General features: G+C 34.1%; 1 protein-coding gene across 9 annotated transcripts in view; it reads left to right on the forward strand.

The window, feature by feature from the left end:
• Positions 1 to 15405, forward strand: part of Kansl1l (KAT8 regulatory NSL complex subunit 1 like) — a 91082-nt gene that overhangs the window by 64776 nt on the left and 10901 nt on the right. For all 9 annotated transcript variants that reach the window (XM_050154328.1, XM_050154330.1, XM_050154329.1 and 6 more), the window contains 2 exons: positions 4143 to 4305; positions 6389 to 6496. In XM_050154328.1, the coding sequence (XP_050010285.1) occupies positions 4143 to 4305; positions 6389 to 6496 (271 nt within the window). The remainder of the gene's footprint in view (positions 1 to 4142; positions 4306 to 6388; positions 6497 to 15405) is intronic.

The raw sequence follows: 15405 nt of genomic DNA on the forward strand, positions 1-15405 counted from the left end.
GATAGCCACAAAGAGCATAAAATATCTTGGGGTAACCCTGACCAAGGAAGTGAAAGATCTATTTGACAAGAACTTTAAGTCTTTGAAGAAAGAAATAGAAGAGGACACCAGAAAATGGAAGGATCTCCCCTGCTCTTGGATTGGGAGGATCAACATAGTAAAAATGGCAATTCTACCAAAAGCAATCTATAGATTCAATGCAATCCCCATCAAAATTCTTCACAGATCTGGAGAAGACAATAATCAACTTTATATGGAAGGGGAAGAATTTGTGCCCACTTTCATTAAGGAATTTTCCAAAGGTCTGCTTTGGAACACATAATTAAACAGGAAAAATAGTATGGCTACTTACTTTATAGTCATGCTGAGACTAAATAACATTAAGAGGATATGTATGTATGTCTGCCATGTAAGCCTTCATCAAGTGTGAATGAGAAGGATAAGGATTCAACGAATTAGAATAATTAGTTGGGGAATCCATGAAGAGCTTTGTTTTGGGGAAGTAAAATGTCAGAAGTACTATTTTTGCATGATTATAATGGTGCCTTTGAAAAGGTCAGTTTGCAATAAGGAGAGACTAGAGAAACAGGTAATTACTAGAATCTACTCAATGTAATGTAATAAAGACTGAGTTGGAAGGAAAAACACTTGAAACAAAGACATTTTGTACAATGAATGACTAGTCTTAACTGATTTGACATGATAGAGGAAGTTTTAGAAGGGAAGAAATAGAAAAAGTTACTCCCAATTCACACATGTGCTAATAAATAGTACAGTAATACCAAGAATTAGGACATGGTAGAACATGAAGCAGACCTGATTCTCTTCATGCATCTGATTTACAACTGCACTGTGCTGTGAATGCAAGTGTTATAACTTCTTCAGAACACAAGTGTTCTATTTGTAACCTTGCGTAGTTGTTTCCCTATACTCTTTGTGTATGAAATAGTTCTTTCTCTATCACATTTGCCCAATATAATGCTACATTTTCTTCTCCAACTCCTTTATTTATTTTTACTATTTTTTGCCCAATATTTCTTGTTTTGGAGAAATTTGCAGGGCTAACATTATTCTATCTTCCCTTTCATAATAGAAGAGCACAGGTCTGCTTACTATGAATGAGCCTTACAAAGTGCAAACTTCCAGTACTTTCAAGCTGGTACAGTTCACTTCCGTAAGTGCATATAAAACATCATTCAGGAAGGAGTTCTATTGGGAAGAGAGGCTTTTATGTCTATCAGTGGAATATTTAGACTTTATAGTGCTGTATTTGAGGAGCAGTATTGTACTTCCCTTACTTCTCTCTTCTAGTAAGAAACATTACTTGTTGTGTGCCACTCAATTCTTAGACACTGGAGATACCACAGTGAAGAAGATAGAAGGGTTCCCACCTGCATGGAGCTCATATTCAGTTGGGAAAGAGACAAAATGTAAATGTTAACCAAGTCTGTCTCTTGGAAAACAATAGACTGAAAATGAGAAATGAGAAGGTAGGATTTTGGAGAAAGGAAAGAAAAAGATGAAGAGACTAAAGCTGACCTTGGTAGAGATATGATAACTTCCAGAACAGACTATTATAATACTCATAAAGCAGAACTGAGTTTTTAGAAATTAGAAATAAAATTATTGGACTTAATCTTCCTTTGTAAGGATTGGAATATAAGGCCAAGGGAATTTTCTAGAACACAAGCATATATTTCTGTTACCTGAGTAAAAAATATATACTTAGTTTGAACAAGTCCATTAATTATTCAGTTGTCAACTAAGTGAATAGCCCACACCTAAACAGATTCTCATGAAATTTATGAATACACACACACACACACAGATCTTAAAGCTTCTAAAGAGAAAGCAAAGTTACCAAAACAACATATGGCCTACAATGGACAAGACAGGCACTGCAATTAAAAATGAATACTTTAAGTGCTAGATGACAGCAGCAGTTGTGAAGGAACAATACTCTGAATTTAGGAGCAAAACAAAATTATGATTATACTCTATAGAAAACCACGAAAAAGCATGAGGGGCTCAGTCAGTTAGGTGCTTGCTGTATACAAACATGAAGACCCAAGTTTAGATCTGTAGCACCCATACAAAGAGCCAGGGGTGGTGGTACACGCTGGCCAGTATCAGGTTAAATCGTATACAGTCTCAAAAACAAACAGTAAAGTGGAGAACAATAGGGGAAGAAAATTTGAAACCAACCTCTGGGCTCTTTACATGTACACATGGTGAATACATCTACCCCCACACAAATGCACACAAACATAAACATATACACCCGTGTATATCACACACAATAGAAACAGAAAACTAAAAGAACATGTTAATGAGAATTGTAGCAAAGCACTTGATTAATCCTAAAGAAAGTAAGACAGGCATCAGGGAAATATAAAACAAACATATATGAAGTCAGTAAATCAATTGCTGAGCCTTTGAAAAAGTAAATCTGACAACTCCTACTCAGACTCTTCAAAACAATCCAAGGTTGACGTGACCTTTATAAATATGACAGTGCAACTTATCAGGGAAAAATGTAGTGATTTCGATAGGCTCAGGAAAAAAAAAGTTATTTTGGCAAACTGGGAATATATCCTGGTAAACAATACACCAAAAGCTCCTACAATCAAGATCATTTTTAAAATTTTACTTTTCTATGTGGAGGTGTGTGTGTGTGTAAATCTGTACATTTATGCGTGGAGAGGAAAGGCTGATACTCATTGTCTTCTTCACCGCCTTTTTAATAGTTTTATATCACTTCTTTCCCTCCCTTTACTCTCCATGGAACTTCTCCGGTGCACGCCACTCTTAAGCTAATACCTCTTTTTCTTTTGGTTGTATTTATTCAAAAAAAAAACCCCACACAGCTGTATGCTCACACACAAATATATAACCTGCTGAGTTCATTTTTGTTGTGTGCATGAGGTTTTAAGGCTGAGTACTCTGTGTTGGAAAACCAATAAAGTAGCTCCCTACGCTCTCTTGACCTGGATACAGTTATGGTTTTCTGTGATTATCTCCATTTGCTTGTAAGAGAGCATTCTTTGACTTAATAGGTGGCCCTCATACAAAGGGAGGGTTTGTAGGGCACAGTTCTGGAATTAGGCTGTAAGTTTTCAGACTACAGTAGGTTGAGAGCCCCACTTTATCTTTTGAGGCAGGGCTCCTGAAATTGGAGCTCATCAATTGGTTTGATTGATTAGCCACTGATCTTCCAGGATGCTTCTGTCTCCACTTCTAAGCACTGGAATTACAAATGCATGTTGTCACATCTGGAGTTTTCCATGGATGCTGGGAATAGTCAATCAGGTTCTCATCCTCACTTGGCAAGGACTTTCTTTACCTATTGAGCTATCTCTCCAGCCCCACACACATCATTTGAAATTTTTATAAATTAATGTCATTCCTGTTAAATATTATCAGTATGGCTAGATTTCCAAGTAAGAATGAGTTTAGAATTAACTAAAAACATTCAAACTAGTATTACATATGGACAATATATCTCCTACTGGAGACAATATATAAATACATTGGCGCAGTAATAAAGTTGGGTATAGTAGTTGAGACAATAAAAACATACATTGGCGCAATAAGAAAGCTGGGCATAGTTGTTGGGGTATGCTTAATAGATAACAGTTAATTTCATTTCAAAATAACTTCAATAGGGCTGGTGAGATTGCTCAGCAGTTAAGAGCATTTGTTCTTGAAGAGGACCTGAGTTCAATTCCCTGTACAGTCATGACGGTACAATGTCCCACAAAAGTCACGTTTGGAATATCCCTCACCCTTTTCTAGCCTTCATCAGCACCAACACTCACATACAATAAAAATCTTTGAAAAAAATTTAAATTTTTTATAATGGAAACAGTAAAAAGGTTAACTAAAAAAAATCTGACAAAAATGTGTACACAGGTGCTCAAGGAGGCTAAAAGACGGTGTCAGATATTGCTCTATTGTATTTTGAAAAACCCTGAAGGGGCTGGTCACACCTCTCTAGATACATGGCCATTAATTTTCTCATTCTATATCGCAGTGACTTGCCGAACCAGGACTTACTCTAGTGTCACACAGATACATACATACATACATAAGTGTGGGACCAGGTCTTAACGCAAGTAAAACCTATGCGTTTTTCTTTGTAGACTTTGCCTTCAAAAGAAGCATTTTTAAATGCAACACAGATGCCTTACATGGAATCACCTTTACGTTCGGACTACTGGGAGCAAAGTTCCAAGTCTGAGCTGTTAAGAGAACATGTGACGAAACTGGATCCCTCTTTTCATCCTGTGCTGTCACTGCCATCGGGTGAGCCACCTAGTGAAAACTTGAGTACTTTTCATAATGAAATATAATCTTTTAAAGTCTCTTATATTTAAAACAGAATCTCTTAAAAATGTTTTGAGTTTTATTTTTGAAGAGGGGAAGTGTTGAGACTTACCTAAGTATGTAGCCCTGGAACTTTGGATATTTTTGTTTAATTCTCATAATCCCATAAGAGTACATTCTGCTGTCCTTTTCATCTTACACATGAACACATTACACTAGGAGAGGCTATTCACCCAGTCATTCAGCTAATGAACAACAGAGCAAGGCGCTGAGGTCATTATCAACAGACCCACATTCCTACTACCTTTCATAATGAACTAATGTGCTTCTCTCCTGATGTAACTTTTGAGACAGCCTCACTCTAAATCATAACTCTGAGATCATATCAATATATACTTATGCTCCAGACTCCAAGACTTCCTAGTCTAGTAAGATTAGTTTCTTTACTTACAAGCTAAAGCTTTGTCAACAAACATCTCAGTAAATAGGTGCTCAAAGTAGAAATAAATCCCTCATGGTACTTGTATTCGTTTTAATACCATATCTAAATGTAAGATATAAGCAAATAAAATATTTTCTAAAAGTCCACAAGGTACTTGAGGGAGGTACACAGGAAGAACAAAGTCCAGCTCTGCATATGTCCTGTTTCCCTCACAGTGGCAGAACAGATGGTTTGTTAGAGCAGGAACAGCTCTTTGGAGAAATAAGCAACTGGAAAACAACTCTTGAAAAGTTTAAAAAGAGTTTTAAAGCATAGTATTTAATTTCTGTTTCCGTTTCATTTTTTCATGTTTTTGTAGCAAATTCCATTTCTATTTACACATGGACTTGCCATTAAAGTATATCTTTGAGACAGCCAAGGAGATAAAAAAACTTTAATCTCAGAACTAAGGAAGCAGATGCAGGCAAATTTCTATTTGAGGCTAGCCTGATCCACAGACTACCTCTTTTAGTCTATCCTAATATATGTATTATATATATATATCATATAATATATATGAACATATATATGTTCATGATTAATTTTGGCAAAACATTCAATAGGTCAAAAAATGCTAAAAATGTTTCTCAGGACGCATTTAGGTGTCTGTTATCCATGCTTTTAAAATGACTTTTTCTTACATTCTTTAAAATGAGTGTGTGTGTTATATAGTTGTATGCATGTTATAATGTGTGCATATAGATCAGAGATCAGTTCTCTGGTGTCAGTTCTGTTATGCTTGATGGAAATGCCTATATCTGCTAAGCTAGCTCATTGGCTCTGGTTATACATTTATGAATGAAAAAAATCCTTAGTAAATATCAAATTTGGCCTAGTAGGTTGGCTCAATAACCAGGTAATAGGAACTTAGAAAGCTGACAACAGTGTTCAATCCATAGGACCCACACTGCAGAAGGTCAGGTAAACTTCCATGAGGTATCTCTGATTTCCATGTACTTACATGTAGCACTTGAACAAACCTGCCACCCTTGAACACAATAAAGTTATGTAATCTTGTGTTAACATGGCTTAATTTTAAGTATAAAATATGTCAATATTTTTAATTTACTTTATCTGAAGGAAGACAGCTTTTCAGTGAATTTTAGTCTTTATACAACTAGTTTCACTTATGTTTGTTCATGTCAAAGAATGTGAAATTTGATGTTCTCATATATTATGCATGTAGCGGTGTTTCCCTGTTTAACAACCATGTAAACATATCATTATTTTAAATGTTTTCATAAAGACCATTTTCATTATTTTAAATGCATTCATAAAGATCTTTTGGGTTCATTTGTGTCTACTCATCATTTATAATGATTCTTCAATTTACATACTAAAGGGATGTTACAGCTACTCATCTGCTAGCTTCTTGTTTATAAGTATACCAAATTACTAACTTTCTAAACACTGTTACCAACCTTGTTGGAAAACTATTTTGATAACCTGTACTTCTCAATGCTCTTACTGTATAAACTTTTCTTTTCCTAAGCCTATGTACTATTTATTAAAAGGAAATAAAATTAGTATTAGGATGTGAGTAGTGTTCCTTGAAAATAATGTTTTCCTTTGTTTTTCCAGACATTCCCCTTCATTTTCATTTTGAGAACTTATTGAAGAAGACCAATGTAAAAGGAGAGCTTGCTGAAAATCCATTTGTAGGTGACTGTATCATAGCGCCACCATCTGGTACGTCACGTTTACAAATCCTCTGCAGTTGTATGTTTTTTTATGTTGCCCACATTTCCTTTTTACATTCTAAGCAAATAAAATGTAACAAAATAATAAATGCAATTTCTTAATTTTTAACACATTTTCCCATAAGTCACACACAGACACACACACACAAGCTTGTGGATTGCTTATTGTTTGAGGCAAGGCCTTTAGTCCTAGGACATGAGATGGGGAGGGAGAGGGTAGAAGATGAAAGAGAATAGGAGGGAGGTAGAGGGAGAAAAAGGGGAGAGGAAGAATAAATGGATGGATGGAAGAATGAATGGATGGACATAGAAACAATCCTAGGATGCAATGTATGGTACCTATTGAATGAAAGTTATGACGTACTGATAAGTAGAAAGTAGTAGTATTATATGGTAAATTAAGGATACCAATTTGTTTTATTAGTTCAGATAATTATTGCATGTAAGCTGGAGTTATAGTATACTTGGTAACCTTGAAATATCCCATAGCTCATCAAGAGTACTTGAGGGGAAAACATAAAAGGAAAAATGTAGCTAAACCACATATAGAGAAAACCCCAAAACCATAGAAAGCATCAATTTTGTTTATATTTACAAAGAGTACAATCGTGAAATGATCAAGAGCTAGGAACTATTATAATATATAGTATTGGTAGTTTTTCTGGATAAAAAAGTTTAAAGACTTATTTCACAACATAAATCACAATATATTGTAGCTGACTCCTATAATTTTAAGTAAAAAATAAAGTGTATATAATAGAACCTCAAGGAAATTATAATATGGAATGGGGGAAAAAGCACTTCTGATTGTCTACAACGCTGTAAATTTAGTATCAAAAGAAGGCAAACAAATTATTCTCAGGTAAAAATATCTACCTGCAAAACTCCATAGTAAAATAAATATATGTTAATTGGTTTTTATTAACATAAAGACCAGCTATTTTAGTGCTGAGGGGGAACTGTGTGTTGCTCAGTGTTCAAAGATCCTGAGTTAAGAGCTCTGGGAGGCAGAGGGAGAAAACTGACTTTAAAAAACCCACCAACTTTTATAAATTACAGTAGTACTTAGTTAGAATATATAAAATAACAAAGTCTTTATTCAAGACATGGCACTGTCTCTAGAGTAAACAAGGGTTTACCTTAAGAAACTTTTAATAATTTAGACTTTTAAGGGACAGCATGAAAGATGTTCCTGTATGGAGAATAAACTGCTCTAACAGAAGACACTTTGTAACTTAAGATGTCTGTTTTTGTATTTTGTTGTATACAGAGAATTTTAATTAGAATCAGGAAAGGATGTTGTTGTTTGTTTTCTGAGATAAGGGTTCTTGTTTGTCCTGGCTGTCTTGAGCAAACTCGTTAGACCAGGCTGGTCTTGAACTCTCAAGTACTGCAACAAAAGGCGTGCACCACTACACTTGACAGGAAAGTATCTTTAGAGTTACAGTTATTAAGAATTCTCTTTCTATAATCCTAGCACTGAGGAAGCTGATGGCAGGGTTGCCAGAATTAGGGAAGCCTGGGATACAGTAGGTATCCCAGCCAAAGTGGGACACAATGAGACAGCTCTGCTGTTCTCAACTCAGGGTCCTCATATCTCAGCTTCTTAAATCCTGGGATTCTTGGCATATGCCACCATGCCTAGCTAAAATATTCTCTTTGGACAAAATTATTCTTAAGTTTATCTCAGAGAAAATATTGAAAGATAGCAAATTCAATTTTAAAAAGATCAAAAGGAGATGTTCATATATTAAAATGCTTTATAGTTATAAAGTATGATGGTACTGAACAAAAGCCAACTCAAAACAAAAGGATCAAGGACTTCCTGTGTATTACTATAGTGTTGAAAGGAGGCTTTAGTCAATAGTTATCAATGACAAGAAGCTGGAGAAATGGCTCAGCAGTTAGAAGCTCATGTTCTTACAGAGGGCCTGGTTTTAGTTCTCAGCACCCACATTGTTGCTCAGAACCATTGTAACTCCACTTCAGAGGAATCTTATGCCCTCTTCTGATTCCCACAGGTACCAGTATGCAGATGATACACATGCATTTATGCAGACAAAACACTCACACATAAATCTTTAAACCAATGACAAGAACAACAAATGCTTGATGTAGTCTTATACCAACACTATTGGAAGGTACAAAACAAAAGACAGGTATCATTATTCTTGAATAAGCAAATCACAATGAAGAAGAGCTAGAGAGCAGTCTGGGTCAAAGGCTGTGTTTGAGTAATCACTTTTTATTTGTGCCCAGTAGAATTAAATAATGACTGATTATGATATCTTCTCATGTAGCACATTAAAACAAATTTCAGATGGATTTTTGTATATATTTCAGATATATTAAAGAAGAATACGCTAACAGTGTATTAAGAAAACTAGAAAATTTAGATCTTCCTGGTGATAGTTATAATGAAAATGAGAATATAACATTTACTGATGACTTGTGTATTAGACATTTTGTGAATGTTTAAATATTTTGCTTATTAATAAGAAGAAACATTTGAAATAATTTCTATTGCTACAATAAAAACAGTAGTCTGATTTCACATGACACCAAGGGTTTATACAGGTTATTTAGGAGGCACTGAGACTCACATAGAAAACTTTAGGACTAAATTTCTACTTTTGTAACTACTGAGAATATTTACTGAAGTGAAAACTGTGTAACGGTCCAATTATTTTCAAAAATATAGTCTAATTTAGTTATAAAAATCTTATTCAGAAATATAGTCTAATATTAGTTATAAAAATCTTATTCAGAAATAGTCTAATATTAGTTATAAAAATCTTATTCAGAAATATAGTCTAATATTAGTTATAAAAATCTTATTCAGAAATGACTCAGCATTTTGTAATACTGTAAGATTAGTAACAAATATGACAGTTATGTTATTGGCTAATTATACACTAGAATATGCAATTTTTAAAAATATCTTAAAGTTTCATCTGGCGATGGAAACAATACTGCAATGTAATGGGAGGGTGTTTTACGATTAGTTATGTAAAAAAGTTGTTATATAAATCAATTTCAACATAAGGAGTTGGTTGGAATTCTGATGAAGAAATTAGTTATAAACAAACACTTGGAGCCCACTCCCAACCTGAGACTGGGTTTCTGTGAAGTAAGGGTTGTTTAGAAGCTTGCTCTGTAGACCAGGCTTGCCTGGAACTCAGAGATCTGTCTGTCTCTGCCTCCCAAGTGCTGGGATTAAAGACCTGCGTCACCACCACCAGGCTTAAAAAAAAAAAAAAAGACTAAGCTTATTATCAAACACACTTTGTAGAAAATCAAACATGAACATTGTTGTATATTAAATATTTTGTCATTTTTAATAAAGCACTGTGATCACTTAACTATACCTATACTTTATCAGTTTTTTAGAGATTCATGCTGACATGATACATATAAAAAGTCTAGGTTTATTTTAAAAAATTGCAGCATTTTAAAGGTTAGCAAGAGTGTGATGAAACAAGATTAGTCACTAGTTGATTATGCTAAAGATGGCTGCACATTCATGCCAAGTCATTATTACAGTCTCTTTGTCTTAAAATGTTTCATAGTAAAAGTTACAAAACATCTAGGGCAAGAAGTAATAATCTCTGTTTAAGAAGACAGAAGCAGTAATGTAGGCTATGATCAGGTCCTTTTATATGACATAATTCTACTCAATGATATTTATCCTGAGAATAAATTCTTTTTAAAAACCCAGAAATGCAGTATTCTAAAAACTGTTATAGTGGTTTCTTATGATGGTGGTGAGAGCAGCTGAGTCTAGCAGCTATAGAATACCCAAATAATAGTCAGAGAAATGTTAGGCAACATCTGATGATGAGTAGTAAATTAGGAGATAAAAATAATTACACATTTATATTCTAACTTAAATTGTGACTTCATATTTGAGGTATGTATGGGTTATCAAATGTACATGTTTCAGGGAAAGGGAATATGCAAAAGTGAACATATGATTTATTATGGAAGGGGATAACGTTTCTTCTAATGGTCTACTGTTTTCTGATGTAAAAGGTAGCAGTATAAATGTTAGGAAATGAATTGATATTGAATTATCAATAATATAGTGATATGTCACGTGCTGTCACATAAAATAAAAAATTGTAAAGGTATGAAGTAGAATATACTTGAGTTTTATATTGCCAAGCTACTAGGCAAACCAATGCAATATTCTTTTGTATACCAGTTTCTTTTCCCCTATTTTATTCCCTATCATTCTCAACTTAAATAAGCATTAGGATTCTTTTATGCCTTATATAAAAGTAGGTTCCACATTGAGAAAGTACTTGGTGCAAAGCAGACTTTTAAGTGCTGAAAAATTAAAGGTAAAGCACAGGGAATTAAATACATTTTTTAGATATTTTGTAAATAGATAATAAAAAGAAAATATAAATTTAATTTCATTTGTTATTGATTTTATACACACACATTTGAAGCAAAGGAGAAAGTTAACAATAACCATTATGGGTGCTGCAAAGAACATGATAACAATCTAGACTAACTCTTCCTAAGACAAGGCAAAAAGGGGATGAGAAATAGCGAGTAATTCCAGAAAGGTAAAGATGCTAAGTGCCATTTTGGAATCTACATAAAGATGAAAGTTCCAAATGAGTGTTCTTCAAACACAACATGCAAGCACATTACTTGAAGAATATTGTTAGAAGGCAGATTCAGATTCAAGAAGTTCAGTATGGGGCCCAAAACACTCAATTTCAACTGTATCGCAGCCAATTTAGATACTGTCACAGTTGTGTAATATGTTAATATATGCAATGTTGACTTGTATTATGTAAGACTTTAAATAATGGAAATAAACACGTATTGTGGAGACATAAGATAGTGTGCTTCCAAGTACTACAAATAGCCTGGTATTTCTGCAGAATGAATGTGGGAGGTAAGCTACAGCACTTTATCCTGTCCTATCAGGCTTTATACTTACAAACTCATGTTGACTACAGAGAAGTAGGGTTAAAGTCAAACAGTAAAGTTGTATAAATACATGATTAGTCTAATCAAGAGGAAATGCCAGACAAAGGAACTGAAAGGCCAGTCTTTACTAAAGTAGTATAGGGTAAGAATAAGGGAGCAGAGCTCTTGGAGACAGGACTTTAAGAGAGGATCTAAAGAATGCATCACATGATAAGAGTCCATAAAGATAACAGGGACAACTAGTGAATAAGTCTATAAACTAGCTAGTAATGCTTCTCCTGATTGTTCACAACTATGTGGGTATATAAAAGATCTTGCTTTTGAGAAATATTGTATTTTTGACCATGTCAGAAAGATGAATTTATACAGAAGAGTATCTGAATATTTGAATAAAGGGCATATGGCAATTCTTTGTATTGTTTCAATTGTTGTGTGAATTTGAGTATGTCAAAGTTGTTATATTTAATTCTTTTTGGCGTGAAGACCTGCAAGAAGTAAGAAAAGTATAACCTATAAACTTCCAAAACTCAGGGCTCAGGCTACTTCATCCAGTATGATCTTATAGGTTCTTTTTTTTTTTTAATTTCTGTCTACATTAAGTCTAACACAATAATCTATTTACTCTGAAAGTCATTTTTAGTTCCCTTCAATCATCATAGCCAATGAAAGACTACAGATTGTTACCAGTATTTTAAGGTATTTTGAGGAATTAATGGAAGACCCTTAAACTCCAACAACAGAGACTGGATCCTGCTTGCTGATTTTCACTGTGTTATTATTTTGCACCTTTATACAGGCTCTTCTTTCCTCTTTCCCCTCACTCTGACCTATAAGGCAATGAAGATAATTAAAGGGTGATGGAGATGGTACTTGCTTAGTACCAGACTGACAGTAAAGGTGGACAATTGAAATTGATGTAAATTTCCAACCCTTTAGTTATTCTGTGCGGGTGTGTGAAGATTACTCTTGCCATCTCCTGTTAACATCTTTCTCTCCGTTTGTTGGATGGAAGGATGTTTTAGATGTCTTTAGAATTCTGTTGTTTTCCCTAGTCATATTTTCTTTCATCCAGTTTCACTAATCTTCATTCCTTCACAATGGTCTTTTAAATTCTTTTCTTTGCAACTTTTAGGATATATATATCTCTGTGTACTGTTGTGACACAGCAGATTTTTAAAAAATTTGCTGTTCTATATTTAAGTGAATTCTTTGAAATCTTAAGAGTTAATATAAACAATTCAGGAAAAACTCAGGGTTATTTCTTCAAATGCTCTTTTCCATTTACTCTGTTTGCTTATCATTCTATTTTCTTTTCGTCATTCTATTCATTCAAATGTGGAAGCTCTTCTAGTCCAAAGTTTGATTTCTTCTAGCTGTTGCTATTTTGTTACATGACTCAACACGTTATCATTATTAAATCTGAACAAGTATATTTTACATTTCTGAGATTGCTCTGCAGAGGCTTCTAGGCTTGTTTCTCTTTATTGTTTTACAGACCTATTTATACTCAGAACACTTCAGAAACTCTTTAAGATAGTTCTTTCACTTCTTGATTGTTGGTTCATTTATGGTTTCGGTCTGAGATTTTTAGGTTTCTGGACTCACATTTGAAACTTATTTCATGCTAGCATTGTTCTACCACTATTTACAGTAATCATTTTTTTTTTTAAAAAAGCAGAGATTTGGACTCAAAATTATTTTCAGATTGGATTTGGGACAACAGAGAACATTTCAAAGTGGGGCTTGAGGTCCTTGCCTTAAAGCCCATTTCTCTGTGGAAAGCTGGATTCTGTTGCCCGAGTGATAACCTCTCTAAGCAGTCAAGCTGAAAGAATACTGGTTTCCACTGTCTACCAGATGCTCCACATATCTCCGTTGTCATTTTTATTCTCTTTCAGGTCAAGAAAAACATGTATTTATTACATTTTTGTGGTAACCATTTTCCTTTGTACTTCTGCTTTGGATTTCTTCAGCTAAATTCCATAGGATGTTTTACAGAGATGCTTCATAAATCCTGATTTAAACTCTTGTTTTTGATGATAAATGTGTGCATCTATGTATAAGCCTAAGTATAAAAAATCTGGCTTTTTTTTTTTTTTTTTTTTTTTTTTTTTTTGCTGTTGTACTCCATTATGTAAACATATCATTTTCCTTACCCATTCTTTGGTCAAAGGGCCTTTAGGTTGTATCCAGGTCCTGGCTATGACAAATAATGCTGCTATGAACATAGCTGAGCACATGTCCTTGTGGTATGATTGCTTTTGGGTATTTGCCCACAAGTGTTCTTAAGGTAGGTTGTTTCCTCTTTTTTTCTGAGAAATTGCCATACTGATTATCCAAAACAGGCTGTACCAGTTTGCACTCCCACCAGCACTAGAGGAGTGTTCCTTTACCCCACATCCTCTACCGCATAAGTTGTCATCAGTGTTTTTGATAGTGGCCATTCTTGCAGGTGTAAGAATCTCAGAGTTGTTTTATTTGCATTTCTCTGATGACTAAGGATGTTGAGCATTTCCTTAAGTGTTTGTCAGCCATTTTATATTCCTCTGTTGAGAGTTCTGTTTAGGTCTGTACCCCCTTTTTTAAATTAGATTATTCTTTCGATGATTTTTCGAGTTCTATTTTTCCTTTCCTTTTCTTCCCTCCAAAAGCCCTACCCCACTCTCAAATAGATGATCTCCCTTGATTACAGTCACACATGCACACACACACACTTAAAACTCCCACTTGACTATGCTATTCTAGTTCTCTAACTTATTTTTTCTTCCCTTGTTTATATGCAACAAATATGTAAACAACATATTTCATTAGAAGGTGACCTTTTAACTAGTTTACCACTGATAGTGTTGTTCTGAAGAATTATACTTGTACTTTCAGGAGCTATTCTTGCCTAAATAGTAAAGAGCCATCTGATATGAAGACTAAATCTTTTTCATTATTCATCAGTTTAAGCATGTAATCTTCAAGCCAAGTCATAAAAACAAAAATTGTTCTAGTAGACCTAACATATTGAAGTAAAGTTTAAAATTAAGTTGAATATTATAGAATAGATAAAATTGGCAGAACTATTCCTCTTTTCAGTATCTATTCAGTAGAATTCTTTAATAAGTCTTTATGGCAAATTAGTACACAGTGTTTTTAAGTTAATTATTTTAATGTTTTCATTTCCTTTTTAAAGTGTGAAATGAATAGGTTTATAAACTTTGTTTATATGTTTAAAGAGCACTTTATATTTTAATAAACATAATGCTTAAGTTAAAGAACAGGAAAAACAATAACATCTAAAATAAATATAGGTATGTCCATCCTTTCGTAACTTTCCTTGATTAAAAAAAACAGGAAAAGTTCAAAGTGATATGATTTTACATAAATTAAATTCCTTTTGGAGAAATAAGGCACACATACAGATAAATTAAATTTCAGCCCAACTGTCTCAGATAATCTCTTGAGGGTAGAGAGAATAATCTGTAGGTAACAAATACCGAATGATAGAGCTCAAGGAAACAGGCTAATTCCAGGTATGAGTTGTCTGATTAAATGAAGAAAAAGAGGTGACTTAAGTATCATTTAAGCAATAGTCCACTACTGAGAACCCAGCTCTTCCTCATCTGCTTTACCCTGTAAAGAGTATCTTCTTCAGATCCTTCTTGGTAAAGGAATGCTTCATTGCAACAGTTCTACATTCCAAGGAATTTGAGTTGGAGAATTCAACTTACTACATGTATAACATTTATTCTGTGAGAAAATACGCTGTATGTAATTGTGGGTCACTCTGGATGGTTTCAAATTTTACTAAGAATTGAAAGTGATTTCTTAGAGGAAAGTAGCACTTTTTGGTCATTTCATGTATGTGACTTAGAAAACACACTGGACTGTAACCTTAGTTACACCTTTTGTCAGCACTGGAGGGAGAGCCCAAGGCTTGCCTCAGCCAAGCACTCTGACACCGAG

Source organism: Alexandromys fortis, unplaced genomic scaffold (genome assembly GCF_014885135.2).
Source record: "Alexandromys fortis isolate MF-2015 unplaced genomic scaffold, M_Fortis_MF-2015_v1.1 scaffold_40, whole genome shotgun sequence".
NCBI lineage: Eukaryota > Metazoa > Chordata > Mammalia > Rodentia > Cricetidae > Alexandromys > Alexandromys fortis.